Source organism: Pleurodeles waltl, chromosome 12 (assembly GCF_031143425.1).
Source record: "Pleurodeles waltl isolate 20211129_DDA chromosome 12, aPleWal1.hap1.20221129, whole genome shotgun sequence".
NCBI lineage: Eukaryota > Metazoa > Chordata > Amphibia > Caudata > Salamandridae > Pleurodeles > Pleurodeles waltl.
Window position 1 is genome coordinate 368,943,004 of NC_090451.1, and position 20,140 is coordinate 368,963,143.

Genomic DNA, 20,140 nt, shown 5'->3' on the forward strand with positions numbered 1-20,140 from the left:
GTGTCACGCGTAAGTTGGAGGCCGGGCCATTTTCTTATCTATTGATATCAGGTAGGCGTATGAGGAGAAATACTCGGGTATTCAATAACAGGTATTCCCCTTAACTTTGGAAAGCATGCAGGTTAAGATTCCTCGTTGGGAAATAATTTGCAAACTGTCTCGATGGGTACCTGTTTGTTGTCTTGTTTCTATATTCATACAATGCGCTTCAAATATACACTCCATTGGACGAATAAGTTCTATCACTAGAACTATTTTTTCTACACCAATCACTGTAATGAAAAAAAAAATGCAAGTGTCTCCAATGCAAAGAAAAAAACAGAAAAGGCCCACTTCCGTACCAAAGACATGACCAATGAAATATAAGAGCGCCGAGAGTTAAGGACTAATCAGTGGCACGGAATACCGTGACGTCACGAAAAGTCTAGACCGGGAGGATTTGAATTGGCAGTATGGCGGCGGTTGGAGCGGAGAACGAAAACCCAGTTATGGGGGAAGATAGATCGATAACTGCATGGGGGCAAGAAGAACCACTAGGAGGGGAGTTGGAGGGCTGGAACGCAGCACTCGAAGGCGAGGAGGAAGGCACAGACGAAGAGGATGTAGGCTCGGTGGCAGAGGAGGTGGTAGAAGAGGAAGATCTAGTGACGGGAGAAATCGCTCTGGGGGCACCGCTGGCCTCTGAGGTGGCAGAGGAGCCCGAAGCCCAGGAGGGAAGTTTCCCCAGCGTTCGGAACTTCAGAGGACTGGATGAGGTGAAACAAGGTAAGAGAACTGACAGCTAAACGCGCGCGCAGCTAGACTGTTGCTATTCGCAAGCCCGTGTGTTTTGTGTGAAGCCGTTAATAAACCTTTGCACTGAACTCGTATGTATTGAATCCTTGTTTTTTTGTTTAATGAAAATGTCAGTGTGCATACAAAGCTGTTTGACTCATACTATCGTAGCCTGGTCTTCGTGGATTTTAGTATGTCTTCCTGGTTTCCGCAGAGCGGGAGCTCCTAGCGCAGGCTGCTAGAGATTTTGTTTGTAAAATTGAGTTGAGTACAAGATATGCCAAGTTCTGGTATAGGTAATCTAGAGGAGTTGCTGCGGCTGGCTCTGTTGCCATGTACACAAACATTGCTATGATTATAAAAAGGAGCACATGCTTAACATTTTTAGGACGCGTCATTCGTTCCAGATAGTATTGTATGAGCAGAAACAAATACACGCTACTTTACGGATGCGAATGGCATATCATTTTCTAGGGCTAGTCACTACTTTTCTGGGAAAGGTTAGTAATTGTCACAGCTGACGTGTGGACTGTGGCTGAAATACTTTTACCATATGCCAATGGTGGTTTGGGCTGGCAGTTTTATGGGGACATTTGAATATCTGATCGCAGTTCACCTTGTGGTTTGCACGTGTGACCATGAACGCCCCATTCTTGGGGGCGGTGCCACTATTAGGCGTTTGTAAATGGGTAAAAAGGGATGAGAATGTGCACCCTGTTTGCATTATGATGAGTATGTGCAGTGCTTGAAATGGAAAAATTAAAGTGCAGTTACTCTGTGCCAGAGTACCTGCTTGTTTCCGAGAAGTGCCGGTTCTCTCCAATTAAAAGTATTACGTTTTTCTTGAGATGTGCCGTGATCCTTCCTGAACTGCTTCAGTGAGGTGGCCTGTCTGAGGACGAGTGGGAGTGTGTTCAATGTCCAGGCTGCAAGATAAGAGAAGGATCTGCCGCCAGCTGTGCTCTTCCTGATTCTGGGGATGGTGGCGAGAAAGAGTTGGGAGGATCGGAGCTGTCTGGTGGGGGTGTAGAAGGTCAGCCGGTGGTTGAGGTAGGCTGGTCCTATGTTTTGCAGTGCCTTGTAGGTGATGCGTTTGTTGACCCGGGAGCCAGTGCAGGTCTCCTTAGTGGGTGGCGATGTGACTGTGGTAGGGGATGTCCAGGATGAGTCTGGCTACTGCGTTCAGGATCCTCTGAAGTCTTGTTTGGAGATTCTTTGTGATGCCGGCGTAGAGTGTGTTGCCGTAGTCTAGTTTGCTGCTGACAAGCGCCCGATTGACCGTCCTCATTGTCTTGGTGGGGATCCACTTGAAAATCTTTAAAATTAGGCGCAGGGTGTGGAAGCAAGATGATGAGATGGCGTTGACTTGGCAGGTCATGGCGAGTGTGGAGTCCTGGATGATGCCCAAGTTGCGTGGTTGCCTGTGAGGGCTTTGTCTAGGGCAGTTGGCCATCAGGCTTCGTCCCAGGCAGGGGGGGTGGAGCCGATTATGAGGATCTCTGTCTTGCCAGAGTTGAGTTTGTGGTAGCTGGCTTCCATCCAGATGGCTACTGCTCTCATTCCATCATGGAATTTTATCTTGGCTGTTGATGCGTTGTTGGACCAGGAGAGGATCGGTTGGGTATTGCTGGCATAGGATACGATGTTTAGGCTGTGCTGTCTGACAATTTTAGTGAGCTGGACCATGTGGATGTTGAAGAGGGTCAGGCTTAGTGAGGATCCATGAGGTATTCTGACACTCTGGGTTCTTGCCGTGAGGACAACTCAAATCTGTTCCAGTGCTTTACCAAGGATGCCGGCGTCATGGAGTCTGGTGGAGTGGGAGACTGTGTCGAACTCAGCTGAGAGGTCGAGGAGGATGGAGGTGGCTATGTCTCGGTGGTCCAATATGGCACTGATGTTGTCAGTGGCTGCAAGGAAGGCTGTTTTGGTGCTGTGGTTGCTCCTGAATCTAGGCTGGGAGGGATCTAGGACCTGGTTTGCTTCGAGGAACTTTCAAGTGCTTATTCATCTGCCATAATGCGATTTTGGGAAGGGTCATGCTATCCTCTATTTGAGGATCCATCACTATGCCCCCACCCACAGGCTAAGCTCTGTCTTTTTAAGGATCTCTTGTACAATAGAGGCTAGTCGCTCTCACCCACTGTGGACTTCAAGCAGGAGTCTGCAGCCTGTTTCTGCAGTCCCCCTCCAACCGCTAGTGACCAGGAGACAAAAACCTAATGCCTTTGCACACCTCTGCACCCGTCTGTCCTAGATCCAGGAGAAGAGAACCAAGGGTGCCCTCATGTCTCCTCGCAAGACCGGAGCCCGCTTGGTCAAACTGGACCCCCAGTCCACACCTGCAGTGTTACTGTGCAACCCCACCACCCTCCTGCCACAGCAAGGAACTTCAGCACCGGACCCAATGTCAGAAGACACCCCTGAGCTCTACAGCTTGAAGAGGAGTGGACTGACTGAGTCCCCACGTGCCTAAGGACCTTAAGGGTCGAGCCTCCCTGTGGGTTCCCCGGGAATGATCTCCTGCAGTGACTTTCTACCCAGACCGTTTGCTATAGACTTGAACGGGACATCTGACGCCATAACATACCTCTGCACCTGGCCTAAAACCTTGCCCCGTACTCGCCTCAAGTCCAGAAGAACAGTGCTTTAAGTCATTGGTGAGTGCCTGTATGCAGTTTTTCCCCTATAGGATAACATTGGGCACCAATGCTGAAAAGGACCTCTGCACCCGGGTACCCCAGTGCCTACTGTAGGAAGCTGGATCTCTATTCAGTGCACTAAAATGAAGTACACTGTGCAGAGAATTAATTGGATCCCCAATTGGTATTGTAGAGGCAAAAGTAGATAGGCCTACTGCTCGGTGTGTGGTAATGTGGGCGAACAGTTAGGCTTATCAGAGGGTAGTGCTAACCATTTGTTATACCCACAGAGGCATTAAATGAGACATGCAGTCAAATAATAAATCCAAAATCAATGAACAATTATTTTGATATGTTTCAAACCCCAGAACTACGTAATCGGGTAAATAAACTTTCAAGCATAAATACTTTGCAGTTTAAAAAATATAGACACAGTGCAATTTTCAGAGTTCTTTCAGAGTTCTTTCAAAGTTTTCCTACAGAGGAAAAAGAATGTTCAGCAAACACAAGGTTAACAACGACTCCCTTTTTTTCGGCTAGGTTCTGAGTTCTAGGGTTCAGCGGTGCCACCTAAATACTTAATTTGGTGGTGTTAAACGGAGTGCCAGGTGGTAGCCAGTGAGCTGTCTACCTTTAGTGTGACTACACGCTTCTTACATCCGCTGGGAAGTGGACATAACCGTAACCCCAGTGACCTAATTCCTTTCAAATCAAGACAGAGGAATTTGAAAAGTAGTGTCCACTTCTTCAGTTTGTCTATCTAAGGGGTGGGACTGGCATGAAATAGGCACTTCTTCTAATGTAACTATTTTTCCAGCCTGTGCTGAGGCCAAAAGTGGGGTCAGGAGGGGGGGAGGGGTCAGTCATCTCCACCATCTGGAGAAACCTGGGTTGCATCTCAAAGGCAGCAAGGCCTTTGATGCTCCCTGCCATGGAATGTCCATCCTGCTCTGGACGAGTTGTTATTGCCTGCGCCCAGAGCAGACCTTTGTTCTGGGCCTCCAAGAGCTTTGGTCCTCACCACAGGGGGCCGTAACTCAGTGTTGGGTGGCTGCACTGGTTTGGACCAGTAAGTGAACACACCAGTAGCTGGGTAGGTTTATGGGGGCACATCTAAGATGCCCTCTTATTGCACTTATTAATATATCTATCACTGGGGTCAGTGAAAGCTTATTATTCTGAGATGTTTGTTACCACATATCCAAGGATTCAGAGACGCCATCATGTAGCTGGGGAACTCATACTAACCAGTGTCCAGCACATGCATTTAAAATGACTTCTGTGCACCTACTATGTCTCAGAAGCAACAGAGACCTAGCAGAGGCATATCTGCTCATGCATATATGCCCTCACATGTGCATGGATGCACCCAGGCTTGGGCGTGACTTACACTTGGCATATGCAGTGATAGGGGGCCTGGAACACAGGGGTGTGTGACAGGTTGTGTTTTCAATTTAGCCTCCACCAACACACATAGTCTGCAATAGCAGCACTGTGTGAGTTTGGTGAGGTGTCCCCGATTGTGGCACAATTGGTGCTGCTGCCCTCAAAGACCTTTCCTAGTACCCCAGGCCCTAGGGGCCCAGGGTACCATTTAGTAGTGACTTACAGAGGTAGCTAGAGAGTTGCCCAATTGTGTAAAACAACTGTGCAGTTTTAGAGAAAGATATGGCACTGGGGACCTGGTTAGCAGGGACCCAGTGCACTAACCGACAAAGCCACGTTTATGAACCAGGCAAAAAGCGGGGGCTAGCCAAGTCAAAAAAGGAGCTTTCCTACGTGACCCATTCCCAAACAAAAGATGATGAAACTAACCGTCCCCTAGAGAGTCTTCATCTTCTAAGTGGAAGAACCTGAAAAGGCTGTCTCCATTGGCATTGTCACTCCCTGGTCTATGTTCCACTGTGAAGTCCATTACCTGTAGGTAGATGGACCACCTTAACAGTTTGGAATGTTCACCTTTCATCTGCATGAGCCATCTGAGATCGCCTGTGGTCAGTCTGAACAAGGAATTGAGAGCCAAACAATTACGGCCCCAACTTCTTCAGAGGCCAAACCACAGCGAAGGCGTCCCTCTCAATGGCACTCCAACACTGCTCTCTGGAGAGTAACCTCCTGCTATTAAAAGCAACAAGTTGGTCATAGCCATCTTCATTGATCTGGGACAGGACCGCTTCTATCCCATGTTCAGAGTCTCATCTGTCTTCACAGTGAACTGTTTGGTATAACCTGGAGCTTTGAGAACAGGTGCTGAGCACATTGCTTCTTCCAGGGTGTCAAAGGCCTTTTGACAGCTCACTGTCCAAGTTACCTTCTTTGGCATTATCTTAGAGGTCAGTTCTGTGAGAGGGGCCACAATGTAGCCATACCCCTTCACAAACCTCCTGTAATACCCAGTCAAGCCAAGGAATCCCCTGACTTGAGTCTGGGTTGTTGGAGCTACCCTAGCCAGAATTGTCTGGATCTTGGCTTGCAGTGGTTGAACAGTCCTTTAGGTTGCAGTAGAGGAGATCAGCAGGGAGAGGTTGTTCACTCTCTGCTTCCTGTCCCTCATCAGTGACCATGCGCATAGTCACCTCACCTCTGCTGTGATAGGGTTTAAGGCGGTTTACATGGATATCCCTTTTGGGGCTCCTGCAAGAGCCAAAGCTTAACAGACAGATGACTTCCCCCTTTCTTTCTAATATGGTTATGGTTCTGCTCCATTTGTCCTGTTGGGCCCTAGAGCCACAGGCTCCAAAACCCATACCTTCTGCCCTGATTTAAACTCCACCAGTGCAGCTTTTTGGTCACACCGAAGCTTCTGGAGCTCTTGGTTGGTCTCAACATTTTTGGAAGCCTTTTCCATGTACTCAGTTATCCTGGAATGAAGGCCAAGCACAAAGTCCACAATGTTTTGTTAAGGTTCTTTGCGAGGTCTCTCCCATCCTTTCTTCACAAGACAAAGGGGTTCTTCTACAGGATGCCCTAACAGAAGGTCAAAGGAGGAAAAACCTACCCTCTTCAGTGGCACTTCTTTGTAATCAAAATCAGGAAGTCCATCAATCATGCCTTTTAATGTATTGTTGAATCTCTCAACAAGGCCATTGATTATGGGGTAGTGAATTTAAAGGTCACACCGCACTCGGACCACACGTGTTTTAGGTATCCAGACATGAAGTTAGTACCTCTGTCTGACACCACCTCCTTTGGAAAGCCCACGCTGGTGTATACGTAAATGAGGACCCTAGCTACTGCTAGTGAAGAACATGCATTTGCCAAAGGTTTTGAGGCTTAGTCTCTCTTTCTGGTGGAGTGAAGAGAAAGTCACTGTGTTTGACCCCGCTTGTGGATGGTTGGAACACCAAGCTTTCTGGAGTAGATGCGTTAGAATGGCTGGGTCACTGGGGTAGGCAGTGGTGCCCTGCCATTTGCCTACTTACTGGTGATTTGTAACCTGGATTAGCCCAGGTCCCAAGGAAGAATGTCTGTGAGGGCTTCATTGAAAGGCAACATTAAATTCATATAATGTAAACTAAAGAAGGACAACCTGGTGCACTCAGCATATCACCCCCTCTAACTTCTTTTCGCCTCCTCCCCTGGCATAGGGTATGTATTGGCGGTCATCTCTGTTCTGATACCCATCCTTTGCCGCTGACAATTGAAGTGGCTAGTTGGGTGTTTTGCAGCATGGTGTCGAAGCCGAGATGTATTCTACCATGCGTTGCCTGGATACTTCTGAAGTTGAACTGTCATCACCCTGACTAGAGGTAGTCTCTTCTATTAGGGCATGTGTCATAGACGCCCACGCTAGGAGGCTCTCTTGTGCATTTGTATCTCGTCTTGTTTTCGCATATGAGCTTCATCAGCTCCTGCCCACTCTGTTAAATCCCCTGTCCAACTTAGTTTTTAGGGTGGGCGATGGCTCATCCAGTGTATGGCTATACGTCTTTTGGCTACTATAAGTGCCAAAATTGCATAACACCTGCTTATTATTATTATAATAATTTTTTATTCTCTGTTAGTATCTCCAAAACATGAGTTTTAATCGATTGTGGAACCTCCCAGCCGTCACCATCCGAAGGTCCCCCATAACCGCCCCCCCAAATGTCCCTCACCCTAGGGCAGTGCCATACAATATACAAGAAGTCTGCCTCCAATGCCAAACATTTAGGACAGGTTTTCTTCCTAGAATGATGTATGTGGTGAAGGCAGTGTGGTGAGAGATATGTCATGTGTATGATATTATATTGCACTTGCTTGAACCATGCTCAAATGGCTGTACTCTTAACCCCCTCGTATTCTGGTCCACTCACATAGGGTGATGGGTTCTTCACTACGTTGCTGGCCGACCTCTTCAATCCGCAATGGCAGCAATTGTCTATCGGAGCGAAGTGCGCAGTAAATGCGTGTAATAGGATGCCGCCCTCCTGCCACTGCTAGCAGAGTGACCATGGTTTGTGTGGGATTAGGTTCTTTGGGGAAAGACGGCCAAAGCTGTCATGCTGTGACCGCCATTTTAGCATATTGTAGAAATTGGCCTGTGCCCTGCTGGTCTTCTGCCTGTTGTATGGTAACAAAGCGCCCTACCGGGTAGAGGACTGACAACACTAAACAGCCATCTTCCTGGCATTTTGTCAACTGCCTTTATGTGTGCCATGTGTAAAAAAGGGGTTATTAGACATATGTCTAAGTCAGGGGCATAGGGTACCCTTTTCAGTACTCCAGTCACAGTTCTTGCCCATACGCTATCTATCAAACGGATTAGATGCGGAAGCTCTCTGGGCACGTATGTGCCCATCATCAGAAGTTCACCTGGTTGGTAGCCATTGTGTGAGCCAGTAAGGAGTTCTCTCTCACAATTTGTCTCTCCATCAAGCAAATGGAAGGCATGTTGCATCTATGAAGCATAGTAGTATAACTCCAGGTCTGGGACCTCCATGCCATCCCTCTCCCACTCCCGTCTAAACGTGGCCCGACAAACCCGGCATCTCTTGCCCTGCCACAGGAGTTCTACCAGGAGCTTGTCTAGTTCCCAAAATGTATCTTTCAGGATCTGAAAGTAGGATCCTTGCATTCCGTATACGCAGCACGGTAATACCACCATTTTTATAAGGGCGATGTGTTTTTTGTTTTTTTTTCTGTCCCCATCAGGGATAATCGTAAGGTGTTTCAGAACCGAATGGAGGAACGCAGTCCCTCCAATACCCGTCCTATATTACGATCGTAGAACTGTTTTTCTTTTAAGGTGTGATGTATATACCCAAGTACTTAACCTCGTCTAACGTCAATGGCAGACCAGACCTAGGCAGACGCTCCAAGGGCCTGTCCCGCAAGAGACCCAGTGGGTACAATACAGATTTTGTTGAGTTGATCCATAAACCGGAAAACTCCCAAGACTCTTCCAGCACACTTAGCAAAATCAGAGCTGAGATAGCAGGACAATGGAAATAAATCAAGGCATCATCAGCGTAAAGGGGGACAATATGTTCTTTTGTGCCCAATTGCACACCCCAACCCTTCAAAACCTGGCATAATCAGCATGGCAATGGTTCCATAGCAAGTGTGAATATTAAAGGGGATGGGGACGACCCTGCCTAGTTACTCAGTGCAGATCTATCTCTGGTGATACATAGCGTCCTGTACAAACTCTGGCCCTAGGCCGGGTATATAGCAGTTTGACCCACGAGATGAAGCGGCAGCTCATTCCCCTCCTGGCCATTTCTGTCCACATATGTTCCCAGTTAAAGGTGTCAAAGGTCTGTTCTATATCTGGGAAAGCCATGGCGTAGTGGTCCTCCTGTAGCATAGGGGCATGCAATATGTATGCCATGCGGCAGATATTGCGTAATGTATTTCTGTGTGGGGTAAAACCAGACTGATCATCATGGATCAGGCCAGGTAAATGTGGGAGTAGGCGGATGGCCAGGTTGCCGCTAAGCAACTTGATGTCAATATTTGACATTGAGATAGGCCGGTACGAATTAGTCTCAAGGGGATCTTTACCTGGTTTCAGTATTGAAGTTATTAGGGCTTCTGACATGACTTGAGATAACAGTTGCACTTCATATGCCTCCACAAACACCCCGAGCAGCCTATCTGCCAAAAACGTCTGAGGAGGCTTTATAGAACTCGACGTGCAAACCATTGTTTCCCGGTGCCTTCGCCGTTTTAAGGGCTTTTATTGCTTCTAGTATTTCTTGTTTATCGATTGGGTTTCCTAACTGCCTGCAGTCCGCGGGGGAGATAATTGCCAGAGGAAGTGCATCTAAGTATTCATCCAGCACCTTTATGTCCCCCAAACATTGGGGGTATGAGTAGACAGTACAGGGATGATGGGGAAGACGTCATTAATAGCCTGCTGTGTGTACACCTCTTGGCCTTCCCAGTCTTGTATAGGGAGGATCGGTTGCAGGTTTGTTTCAGATCTAATCAATCTAGCCAGGAGTCTTTCGGTTTTATCTCCATCCAAATGCTTAAGGAATATGTGGCCAGAAGTGGCGAATGATCAGAGATATATTATTCCAAATAGTGAATGTGGTCTACATTATGAACTGCTGTGGTGGTTATAAAAAGATAGTCTAGTCTGCTATGAGTGTTTGTGGTGGAAGTGAAACACGAGTATATGGGTGGAGGTGACGCCACACATCTGATAGTTCTAGTGTATGCATTCTCTGTTTGAGCGCTGCTGTAGCTCATGGCTTAGTACCTAACGTAGGTGGTATTCTATTCAGATCACTGTTTAGTATGCAGTTGAAGTTGCCCACTATGATAACCTCAGTGGAAGGTGGGATTGGGGCAGCTTGTAACACTGAGCTCAGAAAGTCACCATCATCAGTTGTTGGGCTTTAGACATCAATAATGCACAGATCATGGGCATCTAGTGTCCCAAAAAAATATCCCCATATCATCTCAAACCACTCTTGTGGGCTTGAAGGGGGTTCCCAGGGCGACTCATATTAGGGCTCCCATTCATAACGGGAGTAGGATGTTGCATAGATTTGACCCACCACCGCTTCTGGAGATGTCAGACCATCTCCCCATTGGTGTGTGTCCTGCAGAAGGGGTAGAGCAGCTCAGTATCTTATGAGATATGCATGTACCCTGTTTCTTTTTACTGGGTTATTTAACCTCCCCTCCCCCACCAAAGTTCTATGTGAGGAACTTGTACCTGGTTTCCAGGTTTGCCATTGGTATGCTGTAAATCTAGTAGAACCTCCTTCAACTGGAGGGGTTGGATGTGTGGTACAGGACTCTTTGACCCGAGTCGACTTAATCCCTCTGAGTATGCATGATATTGTATGTTGATCGACTTAACACAGCACAAAAACATGTACATCTAAAATTATCTCTAAAACCAGTCGTAGGCATTCAATTAATGTTTTCCAACTCCCCCACCCACCCATAGGCAGTAGCTTCCAGCACCCTCCCTTTTAACCAGCCGTCCAGAGGGTCTTGCACCCCTCCTCAAAATTCAAAACTCCTACTTTGTGGAGAAACTGACTGAGATCCCTGGTTTCCTTTCGTCACAAGCCCAACAAAGGAGCTCAGCGAGTCGTGGCCACCCTTGTCCTGGACTTGCCTGACCTGACCTCCCCATGATTGCCCCTCCGTTACCCCTCTGTCCCATGCCCCCCTTCCCCTGGGCCCTAATTAGTATTAAACTATCCACTTTCCTAGACCCATGTGTTAATCACCCACATGTTCCCCATGGCCATGAATCCAAATAGGGCAATAGTGCCCACACTCATCTCCTTTCTTGATTCCGGCAACAGTGATTCAGTCCATTGTGCAACCGTCAATTTGAGAGTCTGGCAATTGAGTAAGAGGGGTGAATTGGTTCTGTTTGTCGTTTCATGTTCGGCCTGAAGCTTCCCATCCTCAGCAACTGTGATCCTGTTAGCAGAACGTTGCAGGGGTGGCCGCTCTTTTCGCGAGGTCAAATTCTTAAGGCAATTAGATCGTTTAGTGCCTTTTTACTAGGGTGCACGCTACTCCGAAGAGGACATCCCTTGATTGAGCCAAGCTTATAGGATCGAGTCAGTCAGCAGCATCCTGGGGTTTCTCTAAGAAACAAAAAAAAAACCTTGTTATTGTTTTGGATGTATGAACATGCAGGGAAGGCTATATTTGATAGTATGAACCAGTATCCTCTCTTTGGTGGGGAGGAAGCTTCTCCTGAGTTCCTGGACCCTCTGGGAGTAATATGGGATTACGTGGATAGGCATACCTTTATAATTAGGAGAGCTGTGGGACCGGACGTGCGGAAGGATGATGTTCCTATCACTAATTAAACAGCTATGCTATCATTGCAAATGGTGGAGCGTCTGGATAGGAAGCCGGCCCCAGGGCTCTGTATGTTCTTTCGACCGTGAAAAACCTGAAAAGCACAATGTGTTGCAAAGCCACGGCGAGCCACTCCTTCAGGAAAAGTTCAGCAGACGGCCCCTCCGCTCACTAATTAAATCCCAATAGTTTTATATTTTTCTGAGGGGGGTGCCCTTCAGCACCCTCCAGCCTTTCATTCATACAAGTGGTGTTGCTTTGAATATCCACAACTGTTGCCTGTACTGTGGCACGCAGGATAGTCACTTCCTCCTCGGTGTTTGTGACACTTTCTTCTACCCTGCGGAGTTCCAGCCGCAGGTTGTTGATACCCATGGCCATTGTGTCCATTTTTTTTTTCAAGTGCCTCCCGGGATCCTTGGATTGCTTCTAGGATTTGGTCTGTGCCCCGCACAGTTCCTTGCCCATGGATCTCTTCCAGCTTGTTGGACCTCAAGATTGGTCACTGTATATTGCATTATGGTGTTGGGTTGGTCTGCTTTCGTGAGCAATGTGTCCGCAAGAGGATATGGCCGGCACTATACTACTTGTTTCCAAATGGAGGACCGTCGTTGGGTGCCACCCCCACCGGGCTTTCGTGATATTGATTTGTACGTATGCACTGGAATTTTTTAGGGGTTGACTTCGGGGAGGGGGTGGGGCACAGTACAAGGATTTTTTTGGTCTCAGTTTGTTTGTCCGCTCTTGGGTCTGTAATGTGGGGGTAGCCCAGACTAGGACATATTCCAGCTGGCCACACTGTGACGTCTTTTCTGGGATTGATGGTCCATGTGGGACCCCCCCGCCCCCCAATCTAGGAATACACATCAGAGGGCAAAATATCTTGGAAAGTATCTCCCTGGGGGCACTTGGCCTCCTCAATTGTTTGGTCGCCCCCTGGCTCTCTAAGCGTGGCTTCTCCGCGCCGCAGGTAGCCCCTATTAGTCCCTGATGTGAAGTGCGAGGCTGATCAGAGGTCTTTCACTTAACCACCACCAGTCTCAGAAACCCAGGCTTTACCCCAAGCGCTCTGATCCGCCAGCCCTGCTCAGAGCATCCATTTGGGCAGGCAAGGCCTCCGCATTACGCCCCCAGGTCCTCAGCATGGCGCCGGGGTTATGCACACCCAACCATGGCCGCCATCACTGCACGTCCTACCAAAAATGGTCATGCCTCCTCCAGCCCCACATCGGTCGTTGGATTACTTTATTTGGGGGCCCCATGTGGATGCCACTCATCTGCCTGCTCACGCCAGGGGGTGGCAGGTTAACTGCTCATCTCCTCAGTGCCTCTTACTCCACTTACATCCCTCACTGCCTCTCAGGCCCCCGGCGCTCCTCTCACTTAGCTCTCTGGGCTCTGAGTCTCCGGAGGGACCCTCTAAGAGCCATGTCTGTCCTCAGTTGTGAAGTCCCCTGGCCCAGTCACAGCCTGGCGCTGTCCAGGGGACTGTCCTGACATCTCAACAATCAAGCACCCTAGAAACACCAGTCCTCAGCGGTTCCTTTCAGGAGGGCATCTTCTGGGATCAAGTACCCCCTTCTTGATTGGGTCTCTGACCACTGCACCTCCTGAAGACCATCTAATATATATCTGCATGGGTGCGCCCTAGGCCATATGGCATCTCAGGTCCTGCCCTGTTATCCTGTTCTTGCTTTCAGGCGGTAAGGTCGCCGGTCGGGCTGATTGCGAGCCCGTCTGCAGGGAGAATGTCCATAGCAGGCAAGAATCTGTCAGTGAAGCTCACCTGGAGGTTTGGGGGAGCACAGGATTCCTCAGGATTTTTGCAATCAGGCCGGGAGCTCTGGTTGAGCACTGCTAATCGGACGTCTTAGCACGCAACGCCCCCCATGTACGCCTTTTTAGGCTTTCCGGAAAGATCCTGGTACTTAATTATTGAAGATGATGATTCTTAACGGTGTGGCAGCATAGGTAGATAAAAGAATGTTCTTGAAAAGTTAGTGGTAGTAAACAGGTTGTTGATGAGAGGCATTTAGTTGGTTCCGCCACACAGTTTGAGGAAAAAAATAGTGGATGATGCTCATGCCAGCTATATGGACATATTCAACTCCAAGGAAAGGGCAGAGAAAATTATTGATGGCCAGCCATGGATTTGTTGATCGAGAGGGAGGTGAGAAACAGTTTGGAATGCTTGAGGAGTGATAGCGGAACTCGAATGAAGAACTCAGCGCATTGTAGTGAGAGAGGAAGTTCCCGGGCCTTGGGTGGATATTGCTTTGGACATTTTCGGTCCAGTCAAAGTGACGTTATGTGACAGGTATGTGATTGTATGTATTGATATGCATTCAAGGTGGGCTGAAAATAAATTAATAAATGCAGTCAGGTGTGATTATAGGGTTTTTGGAAGAAGTTTTCGAGAGGGAAAGTTTCCCAGCCTCTATACTTGTGGACACTGGTGTCCAACTGACTTCTGGAACTGGAGTGATGGAAATCTTTTTGAGAGATCGCAGGCTACACACAGAAAAAACAAGGTTTTATCGCCCTGAGCCAAATGGTGTTAGTGAGCGCTTTATCAAAGTGCTCAAAATGTCTGCAACAGTCTGCTGTGTGTGGGGCTGCATGGGAAAAAGAGTTCAGAAAAAAAGTGGGAGAATATTGCCTTGCACCACATTTTATCACTGGCCTCTCTCCTTTCCAATTGTTCAAAGGAAGGGTTCCAAAAGCTTCTCCTTGGTGGGTGTTTGACAGAAGGAAGGAAGTGGATGGACAAGTAGGAAATGCTGTGGTGGGAGCGGAGGAAGAGAGAGAGAGAGAGGGGATCAGTATTTGTCAGAAGGTTAAAAAGTAAGACCACAAAGGAAACAGAAAAAAACCTGTGCATCTACAAGACTGCGTTTGAGATGTGTGCTATTCTCAGCAGTGATACTTTTTTAAATGTTCATTCTTGCTATTAATTGCAAAATACTTGTAAATTTGTCTTTAGTCATAGGTTGGTTAGTTCTTTAGTTAAAATGTTAATTTTAGGTGCAGGAGGTGATGATGCAGTGTTCTGGAATCTCCGCATCCTCTCTGGAATGTAGTGGACGGCGGTTGGCTGTGACAGGGAGACCAGACCAGTTTTCATCTGCTCGTGTGTGTGTGTGTGTGTGTGTGTGTGTGTGACGCCTGTGATTGATGTACTTAGAGAAGGACTCTTCTTATCTACCCTCATAGTCTTGAGGATACTTTCTACATTTTAGACTACAGACTGACCACTCCAGTGATGAATAGCTTGTTATTTTGTTTTGAATTTACCTTGGAATGCCCTCTACCTGATCTGAAATTCTCATGCTGTTCCAACAAAAAAAAACGTTCTCTCACAGCACTTAGGCGTCTTTGATTGTCACACTGCACATTTAATCTGGGAGTAGATAGGAAAGCTGGACGTGTACTCTCTGACCTAATTGCCAGAACGTTGACAGTAGATCTTTGGACTAGAGCCCTTAAATTTTTACCAAATTACTTGTTTTGGTCCGTGCACTCTCAGGATCTGCTTAACGCATGCCTCACAGAAATAATAAACTTCCAGAAGAGAAATTGCCTAGGTGTGTATGGGCTCAAACCTTCTACTCCAACTATATTAAATAAATCTTTTGCAGGCCACTTGCTGTCTCAACTGCTGACCATGTCGGTTTGTGTTGAGATTGAGAAGGTGTCTATTCAAGCACAAGGTTGCTGCCAAATTAATGTTTTTGTTTTTGCATTGACGGCATTACAACGTAACTGATCAAGTTGTAACATATCACAGTTTGGCCGTTCAGTCCTATGCATTTGAGTGCTGTTTAACCTCTTAGCTGCTGGGCCCTTTTTTTGGCTATTTGGGGTAGTTCACGCTTAGGCCTTCATAACTTTTTGTCCACATAAGCTATCCACGCCAAATTTGCGTCCCTTTTTTCCAACATCCTAGGGATTCTAAAGGTACCCAGAGTTTCTGGGTTCTCCTGGAGGAGACCAATAAATTAGCCAAAATACACCTAAAATGTTGTTTTTGTTTTTCAAAAAAATGGGGAAAAAAGGGCTGCCAAAGAAGGCTTGTGGTTTTTACCCTGAAAATGGCATCAACAAAGGGTTTGCGGTGCTCAAATAACCATCTTCCCAACTTTCAGGAACAGGCAGAGTTGAATCAGAAAACCACATTTTTCAACACAATTTTGGCATTTTACTGGGACATACTTCATTTTTACTATTTTTGGTGCTTTCATCCTCCTTCCAGTTAGTGACAGGAATGGGTGTGAAACCAACACTGCATCCTGGAAAGCTAAGTAGACAAAATTCTGAATTCAGCAAGGGGTCATTTGTGTAGATCCTACAAGGTTTTTCTACAGAAAATAACAGCTGAAAAAAATAAATATTGAAGTTGAGCTGAAAAAAACAGCAATTTTTCTCAGCGTTTTACTCTGTAACTTTTTCCTGCAATGTCAGATTTTTTTAAAGCAATATACCGTTACATGTGCTGGACTCTTCTGGTTGCAGGGATATATAGGGCTTGTAGGTTCATCAAGATCCCTAGGTTCCCCTTGCCAATAAATGAGCTGCACCTTGCAATGGATTTTCATTCTATAATGGGTATACAGCAATTCATTTGCTGAAATATAAAGAGTGAAAAAGAGGTATCAAGAAAACCTTTGTATTTCCAAAATGGGCATAAGATAAGGTATTGAGCAGCAGTGGTTATTTTCCCATCTCTGAATTCCGGGGTGCCAATACTAGCATGTGAATTTAAAGGCCATTTCTCAAATAGATGTCTTTTTTTACACACTGTCTTACATTTGGAAGGAAAAAATGTAGCGAAAGACAAGGGGCAATAACACTTGTTGTGCTATTCTGTGTTTCCCCCATGTCTCCAGCTAAAAATGGTACCTCACTTGCGTGGGTAGGCCTAATGATCGCAACAGGAAAGGCAATATGGACGCATCACATTTTTACATTGAAATCTGATGTGTTTTTTGCAAAGTACCTAGCTGTGGATTTTGGCCTCTAGCTCAGCCGGCACCTAGGGAAACCTACCAAACCTGCACATTTTGGAAAACTAGACACCTAGGGGAATCCAGGATGGGCTGACTTGCGGGGCTCTGATAAGGTTCTGTTACCCAGAATCCTTTGCAAACCTCAATGTGGCCCAAAAAAACCTTTTTCCTCACATTTCGGTGACAGAAAGTTCTGGAATCTGAGAGGAGCCACAAATTTCCTTCCACCCAGCATTCCCCCAAGCCTCCCGATTAAAAATTATACCTCACTTGTGTGAGGTGTAGTGAATCCTAGTTTGTTTTAACGGGATAACAGGAGTTAGCTTAGCCGTCGGCTTGTAAACTCGTGCCCCCGTCACCCAGTGACTTTTAACCTACTTGGCTTGCTCTGTCTTAGTCCATTTAATTATTTATTTCCTTTAAAATGGTGGCCTTGTTTATAGTTAGGCCACTTGTTATGGGTTCTATTATCAGTGTCACTGCGCCAAGGCGTCAAGATCAAGCACGAAAGACAAACATACAGTAGGCATTCACACTTAGGGATTTTCCCTCTCTATACTTTCGAGGGATTGTTGATATTAATTGCCGTCCCAAGCATGCCTGTTATCTATTGTTATGAATAACACTTATTTCAGGGGACCTTGTAGATCTGTATAAATACAACACACTTTTAGACAGATAATCAGAGGGATTCCGACCAGAGGGCATCGCCACCATCGCTGATACCGGTGCTGCAGTCATCTTGACACAAACCCAGTCTTTGTGTCCCTGCGGAGTCTGAAATAGAGACCTCATTCCAAGGTAACGAGGGTTGGGGGCTCCTCTCATGGACACGGCTTTGGCAGATTAGGTTTAACGAACCCAGCTCTCCTTTTTTAGGTAGGAGGTTAGACCTACTCTCCTTGAGGTATTAGGGCTTGTTCCATCTTTTACATATACATATATTTCTTTCATATATTGCATAACGGTGGGGGTCTTTATAACAATGACTCTCCTCTTCACAATACTGTTGCTTGGTATATTCATTATCCTAATCATTGCAGTTCATGCAACTTATCACAAATTGCAGTTATGTTGAATAAAAACTATTATAACTTTACTGCATCTGTGTTATTGCCTTTGTTTGTATGAGACATAATAAATCTGTGAGAAAAGGGTAATTTCCGTTTAACCACGACAAACCCTGAGATATTGTACTTTGAGTCCATGCGTAAGCGACTGCTACAAATCACCTTTGACTATTGTGTTTATGGTGAGGTACTGCTAGTAAGCCGGTAAGGTTTGGACAACAGTTAGAACTAGTTGTAGGAAGAGACTTAGTCACCTACAAACAAAAGTACTGTCATCCTGAGACCAGCAGTCTTGCTCAGAGCAAGAGTCAAAACTACGACATGGCGCCACCAACGATGGTGTTTAGGCACTAATTTACGGTTACCCTGACTATCACTGTCTCACAGACAACAGGTACCCTCAGTACCATTATACGGAGACGTCGGTGGTCTTTGGGAGAATCCTCCTCAGCCAAAAAGGTAATACCTGATTAGGCTGTAGGTTGTTCGAGCTCGAACTCACAAAAGGAAAAAACTTCCCCTATTTTGGCGTTCCATTTCTCTAACAACAAATATGGCCAATACCATAGACATTCCTGCAAATGCTAGAAATGCACTTACACAACATTTAATAGCGCATGGCCTTACGGAAGAGGGCGGGGAAGTTACTCTGATTGTAGAAGCACGTGAAGCCTACCAAACAGAAACATTTTACTGTTGGGTTGCCTTTCCTGAGGCTGACCAACGGACGCACACATTTCACACATATGACATTGCGGACGTACCCGTAAGATACGAAGCATATCAGTATCATGAAATATTGCTCACATATCAAGAACACCAGAACTGGTTTGAAGGCGCCCTACCACATGTACTAAAACGGGTGAGGCTAGGTCCTTTAAGTAATGAGGGACCTACATGGCCTATGTTTGCCACATATACACCTCACCCAGGCATACAGAATATGCCACTCGCAGATTTACGAATATTCTATAATGAATTAGTGGCAATTTATAGACGATTGGTTCAGTTCGTGATGCGAACATTGAATACTACCCCAGCGCGTCCAGCACCGCCAGTAGCTGGTGGATATCAATTGGCTACCGGGATTAATCCACAAACAGTGCATACCATTATGGGTAAAGTGCCCACGGAACGGGAAAAAATACCGTTCTGGGTTGCCCAGAAAATAAATCCGCTGGAAGCTGTGTTCCCCCATACGGGGCCACAGGACAAACATAGATTGCTCACTATGTGCTTGCCGTTTGGGATGGTTCCCTCGGTGGATGAATGTGCCATTTGGGGTACAGTCTTCGCTGCCGTTTATACTACCACACATGGTACCCCTACACTTGCCAATTTACCAGAAGTGTTAAAACAAATACAAAATGAACATGGGGCCGCACCGGCCCTGGATCTGGGGATGAAATTGATGCGTAACTTTGATGCCGTCTCCTCGATAATACTAAGTAATATTAAAGGGGAAGCGGTGGCACTGGCAATACGCCAGCCTCTCCGGGGAAACTCCAAATGTGGAACAAGAGAGATAGCTGCCGAGAATAATATCTGATACCTATACTAGTATAGGACGGGATGGGCTGGGAGCCAAACCTAAAAAATTGGACATACCGAGTACCACCCACAAGGAAGGTACAAAGCAAGCACAAGAGGGCTCTAAAAAGCGCTGGGACAAACAAAAAGATTTCAAAGATAGGAGAAATAAGAGCTGATTCTCCACATCCGGAGTACTCCGAAAGGAGGTATAATCTCAGAAATAGGGATAACATTAGAACTCCAGACAGATATACTGATTCACGTCCTTCTCGTTCCTTTCAGGACGCACCGGATAGACGTAGCGAGAGAGGGGGCCGCCAAGATCGACGTCCGGAATACGTGAAAGAAAAGAAAGACTCGCCACAGTCTACCATTAAAAAAGAAGAAAAGACTCCTCAGCAAAAGCCACAATTTAAAAAGAAGGTGGCAGCACTGACCGTTAAAAATGCCAATAGTATTGAGAACACTGTTGAGGAACAAGAAGTGGGCAGTGACTCTGTTGGACAGCACGGCAGAGGTCACAATATGTCGCCAGAGTCTGAAAGATCATCTGGATGCGACAATTACATCGCAGTTGAGACTGGCCGCGTTTTCCCACCCGATCGGGTTTATGATTTAACACTTCAGATAGAGGGAGACGTGGAACGCATTATTGGTGTAATATTCTGGGATGAACTTACTAGTGATATCCTGTTGGCCGAGAGAGACTGGCCACCTGAACATGTCCGCAAGCTCCCACATGGGGAAGATGTCATTTTGCCTTCTTTCTCCGATCTTGTTCCGGAGGCAGACAAACAAGCATATGCTGCTGAATGGGCTTTAGCGCAGGCACCTGCATTATACCGTAATC

The 20,140-nt window shown here is 46.6% G+C and overlaps 1 protein-coding gene across 1 annotated transcript in view; it reads left to right on the forward strand.

Moving 5' to 3' along the window:
- Positions 1 to 417: 417 nt before the first annotated feature.
- SHCBP1 (SHC binding and spindle associated 1) overlaps positions 418 to 20,140 on the forward strand; it is a 207,191-nt gene continuing 187,468 nt past the window's right edge. The window contains exon 1 of the mRNA XM_069216652.1: positions 418 to 765. Within this exon, the coding sequence (XP_069072753.1) occupies positions 453 to 765 (313 nt within the window). The 5' untranslated portion in view covers positions 418 to 452. The remainder of the gene's footprint in view (positions 766 to 20,140) is intronic.